Source organism: Glycine soja, chromosome 8, assembly GCF_004193775.1.
Source record: "Glycine soja cultivar W05 chromosome 8, ASM419377v2, whole genome shotgun sequence".
Lineage (NCBI taxonomy): Eukaryota > Viridiplantae > Streptophyta > Magnoliopsida > Fabales > Fabaceae > Glycine > Glycine soja.
The window spans coordinates 38026332-38052469 of NC_041009.1; the positions used below are offsets into that span (position 1 = coordinate 38026332).

Below are 26138 nucleotides of genomic sequence, written 5' to 3' on the forward strand. Positions count from 1 at the left end.
CACTTTTATAAGTTGATATTTATAATAAAAATCACACGTGATAAAACTAAAGATATATCCTTTATGTACAAAACAATTGTTCTTGAATACTCACTACTACAATAAAGTTTTTTAACGACACACTAACTACGACGGTTAAGAAGAAAACGTTGTAAAAGGATACACGGTGTTATTGTAGTAATTTTCACGAAAGTATACAACGACGGTTATTTAATAACCGCCTTCAATAATGACTTTAAGCAGTACAACGATGGGTTTCGCGCTCACCGTCGTAGTTGTATTGGTAATACAAAGACGATTTTTTCATTTTGACCATCTTTGAATAAGCTTTTAAAAATACACTCCATCTCTTCCCTTCAAAATCTAGTTCCTCATATTATATCTCTCTCTAAAATCAAAAATTACAAAATCCCCCTCCATTCTCTCTTTAAAACCATCATCTCCTCCACCGCGCCTCCCGTCCTCCCCATCTCCAACCCCCAAACCACCGCGAGAACCACCGGTGCAGGTGGCGACGCCATTGAGGCTCTGGAGAACAACTTGGCCTTCCGTGCCTTCATCAACAACCTCTCCACCTCCATCCGCCATGACCTTGACCAGCACCACCCCTGGTTGGAGCTCGCGGACCATTGTGCGTTCTCGAAACCCGAGTCCTTCTCCGAAGCCACTTTCCATGTCCGCAAAAACTTCTCCTACTTCTGCGTCAACTACTACGTTGTCGTTTCACTCATCCTTACAGTTTCTCTCCTCACTAATCCTTTCTCTCTCATCCTCCTCGTTGGCCTCCTCGCCTCTTGGACCTTCCTCTACCTCTTTCGTCCCTCGGATCAACCTCTCGTCATTCTCGATCGAACATTCTCTGACTTCGAAACCCTAGCCCTCCTCTCTTTTGTTCCTGTGGCGTCCCTAAATAATGACTGGTTTAATAGTAATAATTTAAATAACAAAAACCATGAGATTTTTTTTTTCTTTTTCTTTCTCTCTCTTTTTCACAGTAATTAAATTCAGAAGGAAAATTATCACTATAGAGTCCTGAATAGCCAGTTCACAACTCTATTCGGAGTAATTTCTTTCCAATCACTCATAACCTCTAAACTATTTTGCTCTTTCAAAAAGAAAAATATACCAGCCATCATTTTAGGTCGTCACGTGAAAAATAATGAAATGCGGTCGATAAACTCTTTTTAATAAAGTTTGTTAACACTTCCTTTTCAAATAACAAGATTAAACATAATTGCATTCATCATCTAAAACTGTCCAAAATACATAGTGACATCCAGAGCAAAGGTATCAACTGTGGTGGCTTCAGCCACATATATACAATCATCAAAATTTCTATACAATAGGTCTACCCACCCAAAAATCAAAAGAGTAAACCCAACAGTCTGTACTAGATACACCCACCCACAAAAAGTATGTAAACCTAGTCTAAGGAGCTGTCTGCTATGATGAAGAGTCTTCACTATTCGCTGTCCCTCCAGGGTCGCTCTCCTCTGTAGAGTCTGACTCAGATGATGACATGATATCCTCTGGAAAATCAACATCAAGGAGTGGGTCTTCATCATCCTCAGGTAAGTAAAGAGCATCCACAGCGGGCTCAGGAGGTAACTCCTCTGGGTCCTCCTCAGGATCCTCTTCAGAGGATGACATCTCTATCACTTGAACTGGCTCCACTGGTCGATATGGAGTAGGTGTAGGTAGTATCCACTCCACAGGCTGCTGAAGCGTGCGTGCAGGTACCTCTGGATGTACCAATGAAGTAGCAGTGAGTCGAATCATGCCACGGAATCGACACCTCTCATTGCCTTCGAGGGTCTCCCAAACTCCCTCTAGGCACTCCATCACCACGCGATCATGGATTAACTGCGCTGCCATCGCGATCTACAAGAAATAAAAGAAAGAGGGTAGACTCTTTCACAAGAAATCTAACTACAGGCAACAATACAATGCGTCCCATAACGGCTACGCATAGTCAAAATATCCTTCTCAAGGGATTTCCTCTCTGGTAATCGATTACCAGTGCCCAAACTCGAGTTACAAAGCTTCTGCACATGGAAACCTACAAATTACACTGTGTAATCGATTACACCTAACTGGTAATCGATTACCAATGCCCTGTTACTCTGTGTAATCGATTAAACCCCATTGCCTCGATGGGTAGCATTACTCACATTAAACATGTCAAGTTTAGCATGCTTTCAACAAATTCCTTCACAAATAACTACCATAAGGCATAAACCTAATAGAACTACCCATCATATCTCCCAAAAACCCAATACCCACGAATTTCATGTGAGAAGAAGTCCACTCATACCTGAAATTCAAAGTCCCACAACGTAGAGGTGCGCTTCACGACTCCGAAAATGGCTTCCCTTTACAATTTGGAGTAGAAATGAGGAGCAAAGTTTGGAGCTTTAATGGGCAACAATGGTGGAGGAGAAAGGGAGGAGAAAGGGAGAAGAAAAGCAACGTGAGAGATGAGAAGAAGAGCTTTTGAATTTTCTGCTGAGTGAAGAGAGAGAATGTGGCTTTTTAAGAAAAAAAAATGATTTTCTTTTTCCTATTATTTTCTTTTTTTTAAAAGCACTTGCCACTTGTCCCATTTTGAGTGGAGCAAAAAGGGGCCCACTTTTCTCTTGATGTGACTTCATACTCAGCCACAAGGAGAGAAAAATTTGACCTTTTGAATGCTAAAATTCTACCTCGGTTTGCGTGCCACTTCTCTGGTTCCAGTCCCTCGCGTTTCTCTGCACCCGTTGGGGCCCGTTTTCGAAAGTAGGCAATATATATATCAAAACACTCAAAATGAAACCCTGAGCGTGGTTCAGAGGTTGGTTTTGTTAAATTTTTAGTTGCACGTAAAATGATAATTTTTAGACTAATTAATTGAGAGTTAATCTATAACTGTCCAGTTATGGATTACTCTTCGTTAATTAGCTTAACCTGCGTATCTTTCCCCCAATGTACATACTTCTTCCAAGAATATATATATATATATATATATATATATATATATATATATATATATATATATATATACACTGAATAATACTTATATATATAATTATTTAAAATATATCGCTTACAAAATTCCGTGTAGAAATTTTCAGGATGTCACAATACTCCCACCCTTTAAGGAATTTCGTCCCCGAAATTAACTACTCTAGGAACAAACTTGGGTACAATTCTCTCACCCTATCCTCTAACTTCCAAGTTGAATCACCCTCGTCGGGTCCCCACTGCACTTTCACCAACGCGATCTTTTTTCCTCTCAGCGCCTTCATTCTTCGGTCAGTAATCTTCTGAGGTTGTGCTTTATAGGTGAGGTTATCCTTCACTTGTACTTCGTCCAGTGCAAGTACATGTGATGGATCCGGGTTGTATCGTCTCAATTGAGAGACATGAAACACAGGGTGCAAATTCGATAAACTTGGGGGTAAAGCGATTTGATAAGCTACAGGCCCAACCTTCTTCAAGATTTGATACGGACCCAGATACTTGGGCGTCAACTTCCTAAATTTGAGATCTCTCCCGACTCCGGTTATAGGAGAAACCTTCAAAAACACATGTTCTCCTTCCTGAAAATCTAATTGCTTTCTCCTTCTGTCATAATAGCTCTTTTGCCTATCCTGGGATGCTTTTTTTTTCTCTTGAATCAATTTCACTTGTTCGGTAATTTGTTGTAGCATTTCAGGCCCACGGAGTACTGCTTCTCCATCATCGTACCAACAAATAGGAGTTTTGCACTTTCGTCTGTATAGAGCTTCAAAAGGAGCCATACCAATGCTAGCTTGGTAGCTGTTGTTGTAAGTAAATTCAATCAATGGCAAACATTCCATCCAACTGCCTTGTTGCTCTATAATACACGCCCGGAGTAAATCTTCTAGAGTCTGAATGGTTCGTTCAGTCTGACCATCTGTTTGAGGATGATAAACTGAACTGAGCTTCAGCTTTGTCCCCAATGCTTCATGTAGACTTATCCAAAATCGTGAGGTAAACCTCGGATCCCTGTCTGATACAATACTGGAAGGAATTCCATGCAACCTTATTACTTCTTTGATATACAACTCTACTAGCTTCTCCATTTTATACTTCATATTCACTGGAATAAAATGAGCAGATTTGGTGAGTTGATCTACTATGAACCACACAACATCGTGTCCACGACTAGTCTTGGGTAAACTAGATACAAAATCCATAGATATGCTCTCCCATTTCCATTCCGGAATTTCTAGTGGCTTTAATTTTCCTGATGGTCGCTGGTGTTCAACCTTAGCCTTTTGACATGTCAAACATTTTGCTACATATTCAGCTACATCTTTCTTCATGCCATGCCACCAAAAACTTCTCTTCAAATCTTGGTACATCTTAGTCATTCCTGGATGGAAACTAAGACAGCTTTTATGTGCTTCTTCCAAGATCTTAACTTTCAAATCATCTAAAGGTGGTACACATATCCTCCCCTTGAATCTAATTAACCCGGTTGTGTCCTTCTTAAACTCCACATCCTTATCTCCCATTGCATCTAACACTTAGCCTTGCAGAAACTGGTCATCCTCTTGAGCCTCGCGTATGTGATCTACGAATTCATTGGTGATCTGCAATGCTCCCACAAATAAGCTCTTGGGTTGCATCTCGATTGCTAGATTCAGATCTCGAAATTCCTCTATCAATCTCTGTTCCAGACTCATCATGGTCGCAACATGTAAGGACTTCCGGCTTAGCGCGTCGACTACTACATTAGCCTTTCCTGGATGGTAGGAAAGAGCAAAATCATAATCCTTGAGGAACTCCATCCATCTTCGTTGCCTTATATTGAGTACCTTCTGATCGAACAAGTATTTGAGGCTCTTGTGATCGCTGAACACTTCAAAATGAGTACCGTATAAATAATGCCTCCAAATCTTTAAAGCAAAGACCACCGCTGCTAGTTCCAAGTCATGGGTCGGATAGTTAACTTCATGAGGACGCAATTGGCGTGAAGCATAAGCCACTACTCTTCCCTCCTGCATTAACACAAACCCCAAGCCTTGCCCGCTCGCATCGCAATACACTTCAAATGGTCTCTTAGGGTCGGGCAAAATTAACAATGGAGCTATTGTCAATCGCCTCTTCAACTCTTGGAAGCTTTGATCACATTTCTCATTCCAGACAAACTTCTCATTCTTACGAGTCAATTTAGTTAGGGGTAACGCTAACTTAGAAAATCCCTCAATGAATTTCCTATAATAGCCGGCCAACCCCAAGAAACTTCGAACCTTTGTTGGAGTTGTTGGTTGTTGCCACTCCATAACCGACTCCACTTTAATCGGATCCACCGCAACCCCGTCTTTAGAAATCACGTGCCCCAAGAACTGCACTTTCTCTAACCAAAATTCACATTTCGACAATTTGGCGAACAATTTCCTATCCCTCAGGATATGCAACATAATTCTCAAGTGCTTCTCATGCTCCTCCTTATTCCTTGAATACACTAGGATATCATCAATGAACACAACCACGAACTGATCTAAGTAATCATGGAATATACGGTTCATATAGTCCATGAAGATAGCCGGAGCATTAGTCACTCCAAATGGCATGACTAAATACTCATAATGCCCATACCGAGTCCGAAACGCAGTCTTTGGGATATCTTCCTTCTTAACTCGGATTTGATGATACCCCGATCGCAAATCGATCTTCGAAAATACCGTCGCTCCCCTCAATTGATCAATCAAATCATCTATCCTCGGTAGAGGATATTTGTTCTTGATAGTGACTTTGTTCAACTGCCGGTAGTCTACGCACATCCTCATACTTCCATCCTTCTTTTTAACCAGTAAGACCAGCGCTCCCCACGGTGATACGCTTGGGCGAACAAATTGTTTACTTAAGAGATCCTGCACTTGTGCCTTCACCTCTGCTAGTTCTACTGGAGACATTCAATAGGGCGCGATCAACACTGGATTCGCCTCAGGCACCAAGTCAATAATGAATTCCACTTCTCTCTCAAGTGGTAATTCACAAATGTCATCAGGAAAAACCTCTGGAAATTCTGACACCACCGGTATACTGCTAACTTCAGAGACCTCTTCCATATTCATGGAGAACAACACCATGTAAGTTCGAACATCCCCGCTCCATCGTTGGCCGCATTCTCTTTCAATGGTTCATTTGGAATTACATTTCCACCAAATACTAGCATCTTCTCCTTGCAGTCTAGAAAGATATGGTTAGTAGATAACCAATTCATCCCTAAGATCACATCTAGATGAGCTAAAGGTAGGCAAATCAAATCCGCCATAAAAGATCGACCCTCAACAATTATAGGACACTTCAAACACACCCGAGAGGTGGTTATAGGCTCGTTAGTCGGAGTAGACACCACCATATCATATGGTAACTCTGTCGTACATAACCCCAACCTCTCCACACATGCATGTGATATGAATGAATGCGTGGCACCCGAATCATAGAGTACATCTAGCAGTTTATCAGCAATCAAACACTTACCCTGTATCAAATCGTCGGAGGCAGCAGCTTCTGATCCACTCATAGTAAATACCCGGGAGGGTACCTTTGGTCTTCCACCACTAGTGTTGTTGTTGTTGCTAACATTACCGCTCCTTGTGGGATTAGTAGACCCATGATTGACTGTGTTGGAATTGGCAGTTACCGTTAGTCTCCTAGTCATCCTACACTCTCGAGCATAATGGCCTACCATGCCACAAATATAACAACGATTCTCCTGTGTCTGCTGGAGTTGTGGGCAATTTCTTCTAAGATGCGGTCCTCCGCACTGAAAGCATTGTACCCCAGTCCCCCTTGACTGGCTCATGTTGGACGTAGTCATAGGTTGTTTCCCATTGTTGCTAGAATATGGCTTCATCCTCTTATTACTGTTTCCTCTAAAAGGATGGCTTCTCTGTGGTCCTCCAAAGCCTCTAGCTTGTCTCTCCTTCATCTTGTCCTCAAATATTCTGCACTTTGTCACCAGTTGATTGAAATCCGTGATCTGCATGTAGCTAACTGCCTGTTGAATCTCCAGTCGAAGCCCATTCTCAAGCTGAGCACATAAGTCTTCTTCGTTCCGAGCATCTTGGTATTGAGGCCAGTACTGTAGAAGTTCATTAAATTTGGTCGTGTATTCCCCAACGGACATGTTTCCCTGCTTCAAATCCAGAAAATCCCTCGCCTTTCGCTTCTTGAGATCTCGTGGAAAATAATTTTCAAGGAATTTTTCCTTGAAGGCATTCCAAGGAATCACGCCTCCAGGTGCAGCAAATGTAGGTCTCACGAACTTCCACCAGTTCTCAGCTTCTCCTTGGAGCATGAATGTCGCATAAGGGACCTTATGCTCCTCGAGGCAACCCATCGCCTCGAAAATCTTCTCAGTCTCAGCTAACCACAACCTAGCACCTTCTGGATCATAGTCCCCACTAAACTTTGGCGGGTGGTTCTTACGAAAAGCCATGAATCCCCAATACTCTGCCGGCTCCACATCACGTTCCTGCACTAGAGTTTCCAGCACAACTGTGATGCGGTCTAGGACATCATGATTCTGATCCCTACCACGTCCTGCCATACCTAACCTGTAGGGAAGCTATTAGTATCCAAGAAATTCTATTGAGAGAGTGTACCATATAGGCCATGACAGTTACAACAATATGCCTCTCTCTCTCTCTCTCTCTCTCTATATATATATATATCTACAACAATTCTACTGAATCAATTGCACATTCTTGCTTAAGACAAGAAAGTAGAATTACACACAATTTGTGACTGAACGTCACTCCCCGAAACCTACTTCCAAGTTTCAGAGATACACAGCATTCACACAGTAAGACCATGGACAGGTTCACTAGAATCCAACTTTTGCTCTGATACCACCAATTGTGGCATCCCTAAATAATGAATGGTTTAATAGTAATAATTTAAATAACAGAAACCATGGGAAATTTTTTTTTCTTTTTCTTTCTCTCTCTTTTTCACAGTAATTATTCAGAAGGAAAATTATCACTATAGAGTCCTGAATGGCCAGTTCACAACTCTATTCGGAGTCATTTCTTTCCAATCACTCATAACCTCTAAACTATTTTGCTCTTTCAAAAAGAAAAATATACCAACCATCATTTTAGGTCGTCACATGAAAAATAATAAAATGCGGTCGATAAAATCTTTTTAATAAAGTTTGTTAACACTTCCTTTTCAAATAACAAGATTAAACATAATTACATTCATCATCTAAAACTGTCCAAAATATGGGAGTTTGCAAAATACACAGTGACATCCAGAGCAAAGGTATCAACTGTGGTGGCTTCAGCCACATATATACAATCATCAAAATTTCTATACAATAGGTCTACCCACCCAAAAATCAAAAGAGTAAACCCAGCAGTCTGTACTAGATACACCCACCCATAAAAAGTATGTAAACCTAGTCTAAGGAGCCATCTGCTATGATGAAGAGTCTTCACTATTCGTTGTCCCTCTAGGGCCACTCCCCTTTGTAGAGTCTGCCTCAGATGCTGACATGATATCCTCTGGAAAATCAACATCAAGGAGTGGGTCTTCATCATCCTCAGGTAAGTCAAGAGCATCCACAGCGGGCTCAGGAGGTAACTCCTCTGGGTCCTCCTCAGGATCCTCTTCAGAGGATGACACCTCTATCACTTGAACTGGCTCCACTGGTCAATATGGAGTAGGTGTAGGTAGTATCCACTCCACAGGCTGCTGAAGCGTGCGTGCAGGTACCTCTGGATGTACCAATGAAGTAGCAGTGAGTCGAATCGTGCCACGGAATCGGCACCTCTCATTGCCTTCAAGGGTCTCCCAAACTCCCTCTAGGCACTCCATCACCACGCAATCATGGATTAACGGCACTGCCATTGCGATCTACAAGAAATAGAAGAAAGAGGGTAAACTCTTTCACAAGAAATCTAACTACAGGCAACAATACAATGCGTCCCATAACGGCTACACATAGTCAAAATATCATTCTCAAGGGATTTCCTCTCTGGTAATCGATTACCAAAGTATGTAATCGATTACCAGTGCCCAAACTTGAGTTACACAGCTTCTGCACATGGAAACCTACAAATTACACTGTGTAATTGATTACACCTAACTGGTAATCGATTATCAGTGCCCTGTTACTCTGTGTAATCGATTACACCCCATTGGTAATCGATTACCAGAGGCCACCTTAACATCCTGTTTCCATTTTTAAGCCCTGTAATCGATTACACACCCTTGGTAATCGATTACCAGAGGCCATTTTAACTTCCTGTCTCCATTTTTAAGCCTTGGAATCGATTACACACCCTTGGTAATCGATTACCAGAGGCCAAATTCCAGATACCACTTAAGATTCATAGCTGGCCAGCCGCCACACAAGCCTCCTTGCTTTTTGGTCTTTGTTCTTTTATTGGTTGACTGCCAGGAGCTCGCCTGTTTAGGTACGTCACAGGTTCTCACTGACTAACTATGCCCGGGTTGGGTCGGGATTGGTCAAGCTTGGTTTTGGGCAATAGCACCCCACCTGACGTCCCCAAGGTCTCCTGACCCCCGTGACATATCTTCAGGTACCACTCGATTGTCAACAAACAAAAGTAGGAAGACTGACTCTTCCACGCTTTCTCACATCAAGCTTGTTGGATTATGGGACACCCGTCATATGTGGTACTAGGTGGCGATCGGGCGATGGCACAAATCAACTCTCCCACTTCCACAAATCAAACATGAACCCACCATCCCCAATTGCCCACCTTCAACTGAGCTCACATACTCCTACGTAGCCCTTATCCTTGTTCCTCTCAGCACCGGGTCCCCATCAACCCCTCCAAGCTTCCACAATATCCAAGAAATTCAATTTCCAAACATCATGAACTACCCTAAACCAAGAAAACAGGGCAGAGGCAGAAAACTCTGCCCAAAACACATTCACATATTACAACTTTCCTTACTCAAATACTCCAGTAACATTCTCTTCGTTCCGATTCGTTAACCGTTGGATCGACTTGAAAATTTTACTGGAGGTTCCTAGTACATAAATTTACCTTTTGACCGTTGGGATCTGCTAGAAAATGTCCAAAACCCAATATGTACTACCTTTCCCATAACCAACAATGCACAAGCATTTTCTGCACATGTTGAAAAATTCTGCTGCACAATTCAACAACAATTTTCTGCATAATAGGGCATATTTCGAAATCCATCTTGCCCACATCCAATTTTGCTCAAATTGGATCCTACAAGTCCTAAATCATGTATAAATCGTATTTAAACCAAAAACAAGATTCAGATCAAGGTAAATCCAAATCTAGGTGTCCAAAACCCATCAATTTAGTGGATTTTCAAGGTTTGAGAAGTGAAAATGAGAATTGGTTAATTTTGGGGTAATCTCTCATCTCAATCAAGTCTATAACATTGATTTAGACTTGCTTAAACTGGTTTTAAGGCAAAAACTCCATCGATTCAAAATTTGACCCCTCAACACCCAATTTACCCTAGAAATGACTCTTGCTTTCACCTTTGTCACTCATTTTTCTCATTTGCTCTTCCCAAGTCTTCCTACAAGTCCTAATTGTCATTCTAAACTAGAATCAACTCACTTTAGACTCCAATTTCCACTAACCCCAAATTTGGCTTCTTTAACCCTCAAAATCTCACACTTTTCCACTCACATCACTACCATTCTCACATTTAACCCTAAGTTAACTCTCCCCATCATCTCTACCAGTTTTCTACCAACAATTTCAGCACACAAACATCAGAAAGCATCATCATAAAACCCTAAAACAGAATGGGTAGCATTACTCACATTAAACATGTCAAGTTTAGCATGCTTTCAACAAATTCCTTCACAAATAACTACCATAAGGCATAAACCTAGTAGAACTACCCATCATATCTCCCAAAAACCCAATACCCACGAATTTCATGTGAGAAGAAGTCCACTCATACCTGAAATTCAAAGTCCCACAACGTAGAGGTGCGCTTCACGACTCTGAAAATGGCTTCCCTTTGCAATTTGGAGTAGAAATAAAGAGCAAAGTTTGGAGCTTTAATGGGCAACAATGGTGGAGGAGAAAGGGAGAAGAAAAGCAACGTGGGAGATGAGAAGAAGAGCTTCTAAATTTTCTGCTGAGTGAAGAGAAAGAATGTGGCTTTTTAAGAAAAAAAATGATTTTCTTTTTCCTATTATTTTTTTTAAAGCACTTGTCACTTGTCCCATTTTGAGTGGAGCAAAAAGGGGCCCACTTTTCTCTTGATGTGACTTCATACTCAGCCACAAGGAGAGAAAAATTTGACCTTTTGAATGCTAAAATTCTGCCTCGATTTGCATGCCGCTTCTCTGGTTCCAGTCCATCGCGTTTCTCTGCACCCGTCGGGGCTCGTTTTCGAAAGTAGACAATATATATATCAAAACACTCAGAATGAAACCCTGAGCGTGGTTCAAAGGTTGGTTTTTTTAAATTTTTAGTTGCACACAAAACGATAATTTTTAGACTAATTAATTGAGAATTAATCTATAACTGTCCAGTTATGGACTACTCTTCGTTAATTAGCCTAACCCGCGTATCTTTCCCCCAATGTACATACTTCTTCCAAGAATATATATATATATATATATATATATATATATATATATATATATTGAATAATACTTATATATATAATTATTTAAAATATATCGCTTACAAAATTCTGAATAGAAATTTCAGGATGTCACAGTTTCCACCGTTGCCTCATGCGTTTAGGTAAAAAGAAAATCGCGACGAAGATGAAGATCGAATCGCGTTCGAAAGAGGAAACAAAGACGTATCAGGAATGGTTTAATTTGGCAGATTCAGGTTAGTCTTTTTTCAATAATTTTGCTCACTTCAGAGTTTGAGATTGAAACAATTCATTTTGATTTGGAAATTTGGAATTGAACGGTAGATGGAGATGGTCGAATCTCTGGGAATGACACCACAAAGTTCTTCGCTCTCTCCAACTTGTCGCGCTCTCAACTGAAGCGACTCTGGGCTCTCGCCGATGTCAAAAGACAAGGGTTTTTGGGCTTCACGGAGTTTGTTACTGCAATGCAGGTTTCACATTTTAATCATCATTTCGTTTCGTTTCATCTCGTGACATATCTGATTCCCGCTGGCTTTTGAATTCAATTTTCATTGTTATAAACAGTTGGTTTCACTAGCACAAGTAGGGCAAGAACTTAACTCAGATATCCTCAAAACGCAAAGCAAGTGTACTTTCATAATTTTCCCCTCTTCATTAGAAATTGCTAAAATGAGTTTATTTATAACTTGGATGCTATATGAATGTGATACATGCGATGGTAATTCATAGCTCTATTTCCCTTTATTACAGTTGACAAGGAAAATATTAAACCTCCCGTATTGGAAGGACTCGATGCTTTAGTAGCAGTAAGTTGTGTTTTTCATCTTATCTTATGCTTTATTTATCAAATAAATAGATTGTGTTAATTAATTCTATTGATTCCTTTCCTTATTGTTCTTTTTCCCAGCAAATGAGTTTAACAATTAATGCCCCGCCGGAGGTAAATGGTTAGATATGCAACTTAATATTTTTATTCTTTTATTAATTAGTTATATTATTGTATTCTTTTAATAAATACTATTTGATTGGATTGTTTTACTGATAATATACAGGGACTCCTCAGCCTCAAGTGTTCCCAACTAACCGGTGGTTTGGTTCAAAATCTTAAAGAAAGTGAATCCTGTTGTTTATTCTCAAATCTAGAGTCTGTCTTGGTTTTCATGAAATTCAAATTTCCAAGCTACATGATTCCATGCTGTGCATTCCATTTTGTTCATTTAGTTTTTGCCTTGTTGGTGTTGTATGTTCATTATTTTGGAGATGAATTGATAATTTCTCTTTATCTGAACATCTGATTCTTATGTGATTGAGACTTGAGACTTTGAGAGATCCTTGAAGCTTATCTGCCAATAATGCTCACTTGAATGCGTGATTAAGCGTTTAAGCAAAATAATTGACATACGGGGTTGTGGGGTGCAAAGGTGCAATTACACTTCAATATTCACATGATCGATTTTATGGTACAAAGGTGCTTGGTGAATGTCGTCAATTCTGTTCACATTTTTATTGGGAAAAATGCAGTACTTTTTCTCACTTGTGTTGATTATTACTTGAGATAGATGTATGATGTGTCTCCATTGTTGGTAAGTAGCATTTGCACCCAATGTATAAATAAAAGTACTAAATTTTGTTAACTGTGTTTCTGAGAGCATGGTACTAGTTCTCATTAACATTGTAGTAATTTCTTCATTCATAAAATTGATGACTGATTGATTCATGATCTTAACTTTGTAGGAGCACATGTTGGACCAGAGCCTACCACTGATAGATTTCTTGTTGTCATGGTACAAGAAGTTTCATTCTTGTTCTCATATTGCCTCTGGAAGTCAATAAAGTCCATATAGAAAAATATTTATGTGTGATAAATAATAGAAATCATGATGTTATTGTTACCATTTTTTTCTTCTAAATTCTGTCAAGTTTTATTTTGATCATGCTCATGGTGCTTGTTTCAAAACTCTTTTTATTTAGTCTGGACCTGATCAAAGAAGCATTCCTGGAAATACTATTGTTGTTGATGCTCACATGCCTTTTGGTGGCCTGGCAACATTTGGAGGTTCATTTTTATCTAAGTTCCAATGCTCTCAAATGCCACACCCTGTGAGTTTTATTTATATTTCCAACTCCAATGATTTTGTCATTGTTTGTGCTTGAACTTGAAGCAATTATTTTCTTTCAGTCGTTAGATGAAGTAACATTTGTGGACACTCCTGGTGATTTCATTGGTGTTGTATCTTGGTTTGCTGCAAAATGTGATATCATTCTTCTCTTTCCATTTAGACTGTACCCTCCTTTCCTTGTAAACAGTTTCTTTTGTACTTCAAAATCCACTTGAGAAAACAAGTGCATTGAAGCAGTTGTTGTACATTTTCTTGAACTTTTCTGCTGATGCCCTATATTAATACCCTAACATTTTATCTTTTTCCAATCTAGGCTAAATTTTGTGACTGTATTACTCTTGACAATAAATAATATGGAACAGGGTCATTTTTCTTTTATTAGTTAAATACTATACTTTTAACATAATAAATAGATAGTAGAAGAACATTTAATGGAGGATTATTATGATATGCTAGCACTTGAGTTTATCCATAACCTAGTTCGACCCTGCATTTGGGGTACAATATTGAGAATGTGGTGTTGTACTTCATGGTTGTATTACAGTTTTATGTATGGACACTGAAATGACCATATTTGTTTTATGCCAGTTATATCATCTTATGGAACTGAAAGCTCTCAAGCTAGTTCGACCCTGCATTTGGGGTACAATATTGAGAATGTGGTGTTGTACTTCATGGTTGTATTACAGTTTTATGTATGGACACTGAAATGACCATATTTGTTTTATGCCAGTTATATCATCTTATGGAACTGAAAGCTCTCAAGCCTCTCCTATCCATACACCATATAGTGAATGAGATTAGTCCTCTGAATTTCTTCAAAGATAATAGACATGCCAGAAGACTCTTCTTTCTTCACTTATGTTAGTTTCAGGTAACCAATAATTTGTTACGAGTTACGACCAATTAATTATCTAGAAAGAAAAAGGGTTACATCCTTGTTGTTCTTATGTTGACGGTCTTGGTTTTGAATGGGGTCACTTTGTGTTTTTAAAACAGAAAAAAATGTTAGGCAGGCATGCAGGGATGTGTATTTGAGTTGCATTATCAAGAGCTGGTCATCTAGATTTTGTGTTATAGCTATAGTCTTGTTAATTAATATTGATGCTCCTAATATTGAAGATTTCTATGTTCAGATCTTGATGATTCCTTTTTGAAGGTTTATGGTTTTTATTTATGTTGGCTAATTACGATTCTTTGATTACAGGGCTAGTGTATTAGTTGCAGTCATTGAAACTCTACAAGGATACGTTAACGTCTATGAAGGCTTAAGTTCATTTCCTGAAATATTCCTACCAATTTTGAAATTATTAAATGAAATAGCAGAACAGAAAAATATGTCAAATGCATTATGAGATAAAATTAAAGATGTGGCTGAGCTCATTAAGTTGAAAGTGGACAAGCATCACACTTTAAGGCGACCACTTCAAATGCGGAAACAAAAGCCAGTACCAATCAAATTACTGAATCCCAAGTTTGAGAAGTAAGTCCCTTCTTTTCCCTTGCTTACATTTGATAATTTGTTTCCTTAGACATGCAAATCAAAAAAGGTCTAATTTCATTTGGAGTTTCTTCTAGAGAAATGATTTTGGAGTTTCACCCTATTTGATAATATGTTTCCTTAAATTTGATAATATATTTTCTACATCAGTTAATTATAAAATTGATGTAATATGTTTGTATTTAATTTAAAAAGTGCCATCATATTTTATACTATATTGGACAAAATCCCCAATTTTGGTCTCAAAAATTAAAAGAAATTGTCTATTGTGCTTATCTTTTGGGCTTTGGGCCCACCTATTTGTTGAGTTGCAAACTAAGTAGGTTAAAGAGTGCATATGCCACGATACCATACAGGGCAATATTGTAAACTGCACTGTATTTTATAAATAAATGATATAACCATGCTTATGATTAAAAATAGAAACAGAGTTAATCGGATTTGGAGGGTTTAAAGAGCAAGGATTGAGGCTAGAACCAGAAAGTTTGAATTTATAAGCGTAGAAACAATTCTACATTTATTATTCAAAACCACGTAGAATATCAATTTTTACATCAAATCAAATAAGAAGTTATGATTATGATTGATAAAATTAGTTAAAAAGTTAATTAGTAGCTTAAAAAGTAATTTATTAAATTATAAGTATTCGCGAAATTAGCTGTTGAAGTACAAAAGAAACCGTTGACAAGAAAATGTTCATTTATAAGACTTTGCAAAGCTAACGATTCCCTTAAAAAGTTATCTTTTTAAGATATTACTTAGTTAACGACCGTCTTAGACCTTTCTAAGACAAGACAATATTTTTCCAAGACGGGTTTTATAAAATTGTTGTCGAAAGTCTTAATTTTTAATGGCGTTAGTTTCAAAGATAGTACAAAACCGTCTTTGTATGTTATTTTTTACCGTCGTCGTTTGTCTTTTTTGTAGTAGTGAATGTTTCCAAATTTCAATATTTATAGAAAATTGACACTTTAAAATGTTGATCTCATGTTTTGTTTTGTTATCGGGTTAATTACAATCCTTGGATTGGATAGTTGCATTGCTTCCCCGGCTGAAGTTGCTTTCTAAGTTGTTATTGGGACCCTCTCCAGCTAACTTATCAACTTATCGTCTTACCGTGCCTTCAGTAAACAGCAAAAACTTAACATGTCCGTTTAAAATTTTCTATTTTACGTTACAAAATTGATTAGAATTTAAAATTGATTTTAAATAAATTTTATATGTCTAGTTTCATGAAAACAAAGAAAATTTTAGAATTGATTAGATCCAAAATTGGTTGAGTTAAAATAACTTTTAAGCTAAATCAAAATTTTATACTGAATTTTATTTATTTTTAACTTATAATAAAATATTTAAGCATAAATGGTATCACTTTAAAATCAATTTTATAAAATTAATTCTATTTATAACAAATTTTATTAATATTTATCTAAACAAAGACTTAATCATTATACATAAATTCAGTAAAAGAAAAACACCCACTTAATATTTATTCTACTACCAAATTAGAAAGTATTTGATTCATTGATACTGTTTGGGATGTTCATCTTAGATGCTTATATTTGCTTATTTTGCTTAATAGAATCAGTGCAGGCCTGGGGGAAGTCATGCATTACCTGAAGGCATAATCTTCGACACTTCTGATTTGGAAATGCGGAATTTGTGGGATCTTTCTATGACTAAGACAATAGAGGTGAGTTTCAGTCATTCATGACCACTCAACTTTTTGTCCTGTGACCTACGAGGCAACGGATATGTATTAAGGTCATACATTTTATTCTTGGGAAATGTAAATTTGTTTGTACTAGTACTACTAATGAATGTTGTCACTATTGTTTTCACTTTGCAGAGTTTTATTTATTTGATATCATTGTAATTAGGATCTTAGGCTTACAAGTGGTATCTCAAGATATTTTCACAAGTTTTAGTCTTTTGAATCAGTTATGAAATTAATCCTTGATCGAAACTTAATTACACTTAAAGCTCTACAGCCCTTTTCAAGATTGTATTATGTGGGGATCGATTCCAGATCTTCTCCCACAAACTCAGCTTGTGTTAGAAACTTAACTATAGGGATTGGGTACTTTGCAAAGTTAATAATGTTAAGAATAACTAGCATGTATGTTTATTTCCGGTGTTAGTAAAAATATACTAAAGCAAGAGTCAAGAATAATCTGTTCAAATATTCTGCTGTGTTTTATCAGGAGAAAATTTGCAATTGCTTACATATTCTGATTTTGTGAGCCTAAGCCGCATTAACCTCTACAATTTCTACACTATATAGATATTTTTGTAAGTAGTCTCTTTAATTGAGTTCAGCCTCAGTTTGCATTCTCTTTTATGCTATTCTTCTCCTGGTTATTTTTCTTTCCTCTTGTGGTTATGTTTTGACTTGCACACATTTGAACAGAATAAGGAAAATGCATCAACCAATTTGTTTGCAATGGCAGTTGGGATAAAGCAAAAGGATCTTGTGAACAAAATGGTCAAAAAGGTAATTTCAAGGGGTGTTCTGTATAAATTGTTCATTACCAATGTTCTAGTTTGATAAGTGATGACTCTTTCATATAAATGAAGCAAGTACACACTAAATTTGATTATAGCCAATTAAGTAGTTCAAAACTAGCAGTTATAACTTCTAAATAATTGAAAATTTTCATACATTAGTGCAACATCTTTAGAACTAGCTAGTGGTTGATATTTTATACTTGAATGATTTTAGGCATGTTTATATTAAAAAAAGTGAAGGACTGGAGATATAACAACCAGCATGTTTCTAAATAATTGAATGATTTATTTTTTCTTTGTGCTTATTGTATGATATAGTGGATTGTTGATTCATGAATTCTGCCAATTAAAGTTATTTTGCTACTATTATGTTATTTAATTCAAAGCTTTTCATTTTCTTTTTATTTATTTCTTTTATTTTATTTTAATTTTCTAACCGTCTTAGAGAGAAAAATCTACTTTCTTCTTATATAGTCTTTTAACATTCTGTTTTATCACAATGTCTCTAATGGATATGATTGAGTCTCTTTTTAGTAAAAAAAGAATATATTATGCTCCATTAAAAATGTTTTTATTATATTATTTCATTTCCTTAAATTTTAAATTAGTGGGAGATTGTTGGAAAATATTTTCTTATAATTTAAAATTAAAATATATTTTCTTTATCAATTATGTTTTTTAAAGATAAAATGCTTTTAGAATTAGTTTCCGTGAAAAACTAAAAGCATCTCACTATTTTCATTCTTATGTTAGGAAGTTATCTTTTACTTGGTCAAACTTTTGTATGAACGTTACAAGTCTTTAAAATTAGAAAGTTTGTTGTTTGGTTTTTAATTTCTATTGTTTAACGTTATTGCTATTGCTACAAGTATTTTCTTGCTACACGTTGGTGACTGGTTGTCTCTATATATGTAGCCTCTTTCTAAAAAAATAAACATGTGAAAATACAACACACAAAGCAATAAAATGAACACTTGGATGAAGCTTTATATTCTACATGTTGTATTTTTAATATGGTACCTTATAAATTTTTTTAAAAAACCCCTTATGAGCTGTGGAGAAAAAAGAGAATCAAATCTGAAATATCTTAACATGTGGGAGCGTCTAGCAAAGGTTAGCATTCCTATTAATAAGAAAAGGAAAATTAGACCAAAAACTATTGATTATGTTTTGTTGGATATTCTTTGCATAGTATTACTTATAGATTCTTGATTGTTAAATCTTTATATGGTTTGAAACAAGCTCCAAAGCAATGGCACAAAAAGTTTGATCAAATTGTTCTTTCGTATGATTTTCAAATTAATAATAGTGATAAATGTGTGTATGTGAAACAATTTGATGATAATGGATGTGTCATTTTATGTTTGTATGTGGATGACATATTGATATTTGGTAGTAATATCCATTTCATAAATGATGTGAAGTCTTTCTTGTCTAAAAATTTTGATTTGAAGGACCTTGGTCCTGTAGATGTGATTTTGGATAATAAAGAAAAATGATGGCATGGTTTTAACCCAATTACACTATGTTGAAAAGTTATTGAAGAAGTTTAATTATTTTTATGTGAAACTTGTTTTTACTCCTTATGACTCATCCATCAAGTTAAAGAAAAATTTGAGTAAAGGAATTTCTTCACATAAATATTCTCAAATTATTGGTTCTTTGTTGCATTTGACAAACTTCTCTAGGCCTGACATTACATATGCAGTTGGTAAATTAGGAAGGTATACTAATAATCCTGATCATTCTCATTGGATTGCATTAGAAAGAGTTTTTAGATACATTAAAGGAATCATTAATTATGACATTCATTATACATGTTTTCATGTAGTAATTGAGGGGTTTAGTGATGCAAATTGAATTTCCGATGAAATAAAATCAACAAGTGGTTATGTTTTTACTTTAGCTAGTGGTGCAGTATTATGAAAATCTACTAAACAAATTATTATTTCATGTTCTACCATGGAAGCAGAAATTATTGTCTTAGATACTGCTACTAGTAAGGCTAAGTTTCTTAAAAATTTGTTATGTGATTTGCCATTGTTGAATAAGCCTATACCTCTAATTCCAATGCATTGTGATAGTCAAGTTGTTATATCTAAAGTTACTAGCAAAAAATTTAATGAAAAAAGAAGACATTTAAGAGTGAGACATAAGTCTATCAAAAATTTGATTTCTCATGGTGTCATTTCTCTTGACTTTGTCAGGTTAGAAAATAATATTGCGGATCCGCTTACAAAAGGATTGACGCGTCAACAAGTACTTGAGCCGTTGAGGGGAATGGGACTAGAGCCCATTATTTAGTTACAACAATGGACAACCATCTCCGTGTGATTGGTGATCCCATGAATGGAGTTCAACGGGTAACAACGAAATTGTTTGTTGACTAAAGTACACCAAAATAAAATTTTGTGGAGTTGTTCCGTTTCTCATTCCTATGACGAGGTGTATTGTAAATTGTGGCAATATTAAGGTTGAAGTGTTTATATATGTGTATTTTTTATAAAAAAAATATCTCTTAATGAATTCGATGACAATTATTGTAGGGGTGGAAGTCACAAACCACTTATTGAGGATTCACCTAGTGAATATGGTGGTGGGATTGCCACTATGAGATATGAGCTAATCTCTAAGTGATACTCACGAAACAAGATACATGCACATGGTCGTGTATGTTGGACAAGTGGTCTCAGATATCTTAAGAAGGGGGGGTTGAATTAAGATATTACAACTTATTTCCCCAATTGAAATTCTATTTCACTTTCTATTCAAGTTATAAATTCCCTTAATAATGAATTTCTTAAATATTGATTCAAATAGAACAATTTGAATATGAATATAAATCAATAATAAATAAAGGAGTTTAAGGGAAGAGAAAATGCAAACTCATATTTATACTGGTTCGGCCACACCCTTGTGCCTACGTCCAGTCCCTAAGCAACCCGCTTGAGAGTTCCACTATCATGTAAATTCCTTTTACAAGTTCTAAACACACAAGGACAACCCTTCCTTTGTGTTTAGAATTCTTTCACAACAAGAGATCCTCGGTCTCTTAATCCTTTTTTTTTTGGAATGAAGAAGAAGAAAAGAAGAAATCTCTCTTGGAAGAGATAGATTGAACAATTTGAGCACTCAAATAATTCCTTATTGAATCACAAGTAATTTGGCCAAGGAATTTGTAAGAGGATAAAACTATTTGCTTTTTAAGAGGATAAGACCTTTTTGTTCTGAAAAACTCTTTGCAAATTCATGTCCCAAGTCACACATATATAGGCCTTTGACAGCCATTCAAGAATCAAGTAAAAAGATGTGACTATTGAGAATATTTTCTGAAAAACTTCTCTGGTAATCGATTACAGTATGCGTGTAATCGATTACAAGCTTTAAAATTTGAATTAAAAACGTTCAATAACTGCTGGTAATCGATTACCATATATGTGTAATCGATTACACAGTACAAATTTTGAATTCAAATTTAATAGCTGTTGTAAATCGTTTTTGGCCACTGGTAATCGATTACATCCTCTGGTAATCGATTACCAGAGAGTAAATCTGTTGAAAAAACCTTTTTAACTTAGATTTCTTGGCCAAACCTTTTGCGAATTCAATTGGAATTCCCTTCCTATTTAATATACCCTTCCTAAGACTCTAGAGACTGTCTTGATCATTCATCTTGAATATCTTTGTCTTGAATAAATCTTTGAGAAGCATGTGATTCATGTAATCCTTTGGCATCATCAAAACATTCAGCTTGATCCTTTGTCTACAATCTCCCCCTTTTTGATGATGACAATACCTGAAATCAAGACAGGCTATATACAAGATGATAGCACGTTCACACAACCCTTACTCCCCCTATCTTTTGGCATGTATGCCTAACTTTTGTTATTGATAAATTTCTAATAAATTTCTAACCCATATGTGCTCTCCCAAGTTCTCTCCCCCTTTGGCAACATCAAAAAGAACTAGAGCAAAACAATCAATATCCAAACATTAACACAATAAATATCCAAACAAAGCCAACCATTAAATCAAAATAAATCCATACAGCGTCATAATTAACCAAAACAAAAGCGAGAATTATAATAATAGTGCAAGACTACGATAACTAGAACAAAAAGCCAAATACACGACGATAAAACAAAGTACTAATAATACTTAACTACTAATAAAACTAAGGTAGAATAATAACATATAATCTAAGAGGATGAAGGCGGCGGTGGTGGTGGATCAAAGCAAGTTCGGATGAAGGAGACATCTTCTTCAACTCTAGTGATCCTTGATTCCATAGCATCGAACCGCATGTCAACTTGCAATTCCATGGCATCAATCTTGTCACCAACAAAAGTCTGAAGTCCATCAAACTTGTCCATAAGCCTTTGAAGAAGAGTGGAATTATCTTCAACTAGTAGGTGGCCTTCATCATCAGCGGGTGGAACGCCCTTTTTGACCCAAGAGCCATCACGCTCTTTGCGATAGCCAAAAGAAGCAATCACAACAGCACCAATTAAAAAGGATCTCTTGATTGGAATATAAGATTCAGAATCAAGAGGAATTCCAAAATGACGAAGAAAGAGAGTAACAAGCTGTGGATATGGTAGTGGAGCATTTAATCGCGATGCCTTATGCATGCGATATCTGATTAAGTGTGCCCAGTTAAGTTGACGCCCTGTATGAAAGGCCCACATGATAATTAGATCTTCCTCAGAAACCTGGGCAAGGTTGGAAGACCGTGGAAGCAGAATACGCACAATTAAATAGTGAAGGATGCGGCTTTCAAAAGCCAATGACCCGGCAAGAAGACGTCCGATCATATCTGCATTGTTGGTGCAAACCAACTGGCGGGCATCATGTGCAGAGAAATCAAATTTCCAGTCGTCATTCAGTGTACCTTCAAATGGTACACCGTCACTGGTTAATTTGGTTAAGTCATGGAAAAGGGACTGGTCAATGACCATTTTTATCCCAAAAACCTCAGAAATCAGAGTGTTGTCCTGAATTTCAAGATTACAATAAAAAGCTTTAACCAATTCAGGATAGATAGGCAATTATAATGACATAAAAGGTATAAGACCTAAGTTCTGAAAGGCTTGAATGCAATCAAAGGTTTCATCAGAAAAGAATTCCATATCAATAAACTTAGGGTCGATAATGGAACGAGATGAGAAAAGATTTGAGTACCGTTTCTGCTGTTCTTCGGAAGAAAACAATAGGGAAGAGGACAATGAGGGTGGAATTGGTGTTGTGGATGCGCTAGTGGCTCCGGAACGATGAGCTCTTGAAACCGAAGCGGAGGCGGAAGAACCCTTTCATTTCTTTGACGATTCTGCCATTTGAAGGAGTTTTTGCATATTTCAATCGGTGAAATCAAAAGAAAAATGAAAAAGAAGAAGATTGCAATTTACGGGAGTTGATTTGATGAAGAAATGAGTGAGATACGAAGGTTTGGAGGTTTGGGAATGGAGGAACGTTGCAAGAGAAAAGGGGCTGCGCAGGGATTTCTGGAAAATGTGATATTTATAGAGCAGGACGCGTGGTAATCGATTACAAGTAATGGTAATCGATTACAGGAGGAGGCAGCCTACTGGTAATCGATTACATGAATACTGTAATCGATTACAAGCCATCTGTTCTAGTGTAATCGATTACAGTATTCATGTAATCGATTACCAGAACAAAAAATAGCCTTTTCCTAAAAGAAAAACTTATTTCTAAGTCTAAAAACTTATACTATCTTAATAATTAATTATACTAACAAAAAGTAAATTAAATTAAACAACACAAGCGTCATACTCAATCAAAACACAATCAATCATTCAAAAAAAAATTACCTATACAAATCACTAAGGTCTAAAAGGCCTAATTCTCTTCTTATTGAAAAGAATATTTCTTTTGGGAGAGGTTTTGTAAAGATATCAGCAAGCTGATTCTTTGTATCAACAAACTCTAATATACAATCTCCCTTTAGGACATGATCTCTAAGAAAATGGTGTCTAATTTCTATATGTTTGGTTCTAGAGTGTTGAACAGGGTTTTTGGATAGATTTATGGCACTAGTATTATCACACCTAATAGGTATACGATCAAGAAGGATACCATAGTCAGATAATTGTTGCTTCATCCATAAAATTTGTGCACAACAACTGCTGGCAGAAATATATTCCGCTTCAGCAGTGGATAAAGCAACACTATTTTGGTTCTTACTATGCCATGAGACAAGAGCGGATCCAATGAATTGACAAGTTCCACTTGTGCTTTTTCTATCAGTTTTAGATCCGGCAAAGTCAGAATCAGAATATCCTATTAAGTTACATGTTGAGTTCTTAGGATACCATAATCCTAAATTTATTGTACCTAATAGATATCTCATTATTCTCTTAACTGCACTCAAATGTGATTGTTTGGGGTTGGATTGAAACCTAGCACACATGCATACACTAAACATAATATCAGGTCTACTAGCAGATAAATAGAGAAGAGATCCGATCATACCTTGATATTGTTTCATGTCTATAGATTGACCAGATTCATCTTTATCTAAGTAACAACTAGTGCTCATCGGTGTAGCCATGTGTTTTGCACTTTCCATCCCAAATCTTTTGATCAATTCCTTGTAGTACTTGGCTTGATTGATGAATATACCTTCTTGAGTTTGCTTGATTTGTAATCCCAGGAAGTACTTTAGTTCTCCCATCATTGACATTTCAAATTCACTTTGCATATCAAGGGAAAACTCCTTGCACAATGAATCATTAGTAGATCCAAAAATTATATCATCAACATATATTTGAACCAACAAAATATCATTATGCTTTCTCTTTATGAATAATGTGGTATCCACTTTTCCTCTAGAAAATTCTTTTTCTAGGAGAAAATTACTTAAACGTTCATACCACGCCCTAGGGGCTTGTTTCAAACCATAAAGAGCCTTTTGCAATTTATAAACATGATTTGGTTTATCCGGGATTTCAAAGCCTGGGGGTTGTTCAACATATACTTCTTCTTGAATTAAACCATTTAGAAAAGCACTTTTAACATCCACTTGATAAAGTTTAAAATTCATTATGGATGCATATGCTAAGAGCATTCTAATGACTTCTAATCTTGCAACTGGAGCATATGTTTCTTCATAGTCTATTCCCTCTTCTTGATTATACCCTTTTGCTACTAACCTAGCCTTATTTCTAATAATTATGCCATGTTCATCTAATTTATTTCTAAAAACCCATTTCGTTCCTATGACAGGATAATTTTCAGGTTTTTCTACTAGTTTCCACACATTATTTTTTTCAAATTGATTCAGTTCTTCTTGCATGGTAATTATCCAGTTATCATCTACTATGGCTTCTTTTATATTTTTAGGTTCAATCATAGATACAAAAGCCATATTATTGCATAAATCTTTAAGAGAATGTCTAGTTGTTACCCCTTTTGATATATCACCAATAATGTTGTCGAGGGGATGATCTCTTGAGGCTTTCCATTCTCTTGGAAGTTCATTATTTCCTCTAGCCCCATTATCTTGAGAATCCTCATTGCTTCCTTCATCTTTTTCTTTAGAGTCATTTCCATGAATATGTGTATCTTCTAAGGAATCTGAAATATCATCTAAAAAATCCTTCCTTGGAAGAATGGCATTAGACTCATCAAAGGAAACATGTATAGACTCTTCAATTGTCATTGTTCTTTTATTATATACTCTATAAGCTTTACTATGCAGAGAATATCCAAGGAAAATACCTTCATCTGACTTAGCATCAAATTTTCCTAAGTTATCTTTTCCATTATTCAATACAAAACATTTACAACCAAAGATATGAAGATGTGAGATGTTTGGTTTTCTGCCATTGAACAATTCATATGGAGTTTTCTTTAAAATGGGTCTTATTAAAGCCCTATTTAAAATGTAGCATGCAGTGTTAACGGCTTCAGCCCAAAAGTATTTTGGAAGAGGAGTATCATTTAATAAAGTTCTAGCAATCTCTTCCAAAGATCTATTTTTCCTTTCAACAACACCATTTTGTTGAGGGGTTCTTGGTGCAGAAAAGTTATGCTCAATCCCATGCTTATCACAAAATAATTCAAATTCTTTATTTTCAAACTCACCCCCATGATCACTCCTAATAGATATAATCTTTAGATTTTTCTTATTTTGAATGATTTTTGCAAGTTTTCTAAATGCTTGAAATGCATCATTCTTATGAGTGATAAAAAGAGTCCATGTGTATCTAGAATAATCATCAACTATAACAAGAGCATAGTAACTTCCTCCAAAACTCATGATTCTAGAAGGACCAAACAAATCCATATGAAGTAATTGTAAGGGTTGAGTAGTTGAAACAATGTTTTTAGATTTGAAAGAAACTCTAGTTTGTTTTCCCTTTTGGCATGCATCACATAGCCTA

At 36.4% G+C, this 26138-nt stretch overlaps 2 protein-coding genes across 8 annotated transcripts; both read left to right on the forward strand.

The window, feature by feature from the left end:
* The first annotated feature begins 250 nt into the window (after positions 1–250).
* On the forward strand, positions 251–1499 carry LOC114424150 (PRA1 family protein B4-like). The gene is made up of 3 exons (XM_028391005.1): positions 251–254; positions 368–891; positions 1482–1499. Exons 1-3 carry the CDS (start codon positions 251–253, stop codon positions 1497–1499), a joined length of 546 nt encoding a protein of 181 aa, XP_028246806.1.
* A 10185-nt stretch (positions 1500–11684) lies between these two features.
* On the forward strand, positions 11685–20416 carry LOC114423078 (EH domain-containing protein 2-like). 7 transcript variants are annotated; one of them, XM_028389689.1, is made up of 13 exons: positions 11685–11837; positions 11926–12074; positions 12169–12232; positions 12355–12410; positions 12512–12544; positions 13339–13388; positions 13576–13704; positions 14458–14598; positions 14932–15207; positions 16808–16918; positions 17430–17517; positions 17636–17719; positions 19941–20416. In XM_028389689.1, the coding sequence occupies exons 1-8, from the start codon at positions 11735–11737 to the stop codon at positions 14477–14479; spliced, it is 606 nt and encodes a 201-aa protein (XP_028245490.1). In that variant the 5' UTR covers positions 11685–11734; the 3' UTR covers positions 14480–14598; positions 14932–15207; positions 16808–16918; positions 17430–17517; positions 17636–17719; positions 19941–20416. The 7 variants fall into 7 exon arrangements, 4 of the variants coding, with proteins under 4 accessions (XP_028245490.1, XP_028245492.1, XP_028245491.1 ...); XM_028389691.1 differs by having other exon boundaries at positions 12169–12226; XR_003668789.1 differs by lacking the exon at positions 12169–12232 and having other exon boundaries at positions 12657–13388.
* The last annotated feature ends 5722 nt before the right edge of the window (positions 20417–26138 follow it).

What these genes read in the sequence shown, in the direction of transcription:
- LOC114423078 (XM_028389688.1), top strand. Translation starts at nt 11,735, where the DNA reads ATGCGTTTAGGTAAAAAGAAAATCGCGACGAAGATGAAGATCGAATCG. An exon ending in GTTTAATTTGGCAGATTCAG is followed by an intron (nt 11,838 to 11,925) that starts GTTAGTCTTTTT and finishes ATTGAACGGTAG; the next exon opens with ATGGAGATGGTCGAATCTCT. An exon ending in GACTCGATGCTTTAGTAGCA is followed by an intron (nt 12,411 to 12,511) that starts GTAAGTTGTGTT and finishes TCTTTTTCCCAG; the next exon opens with CAAATGAGTTTAACAATTAA.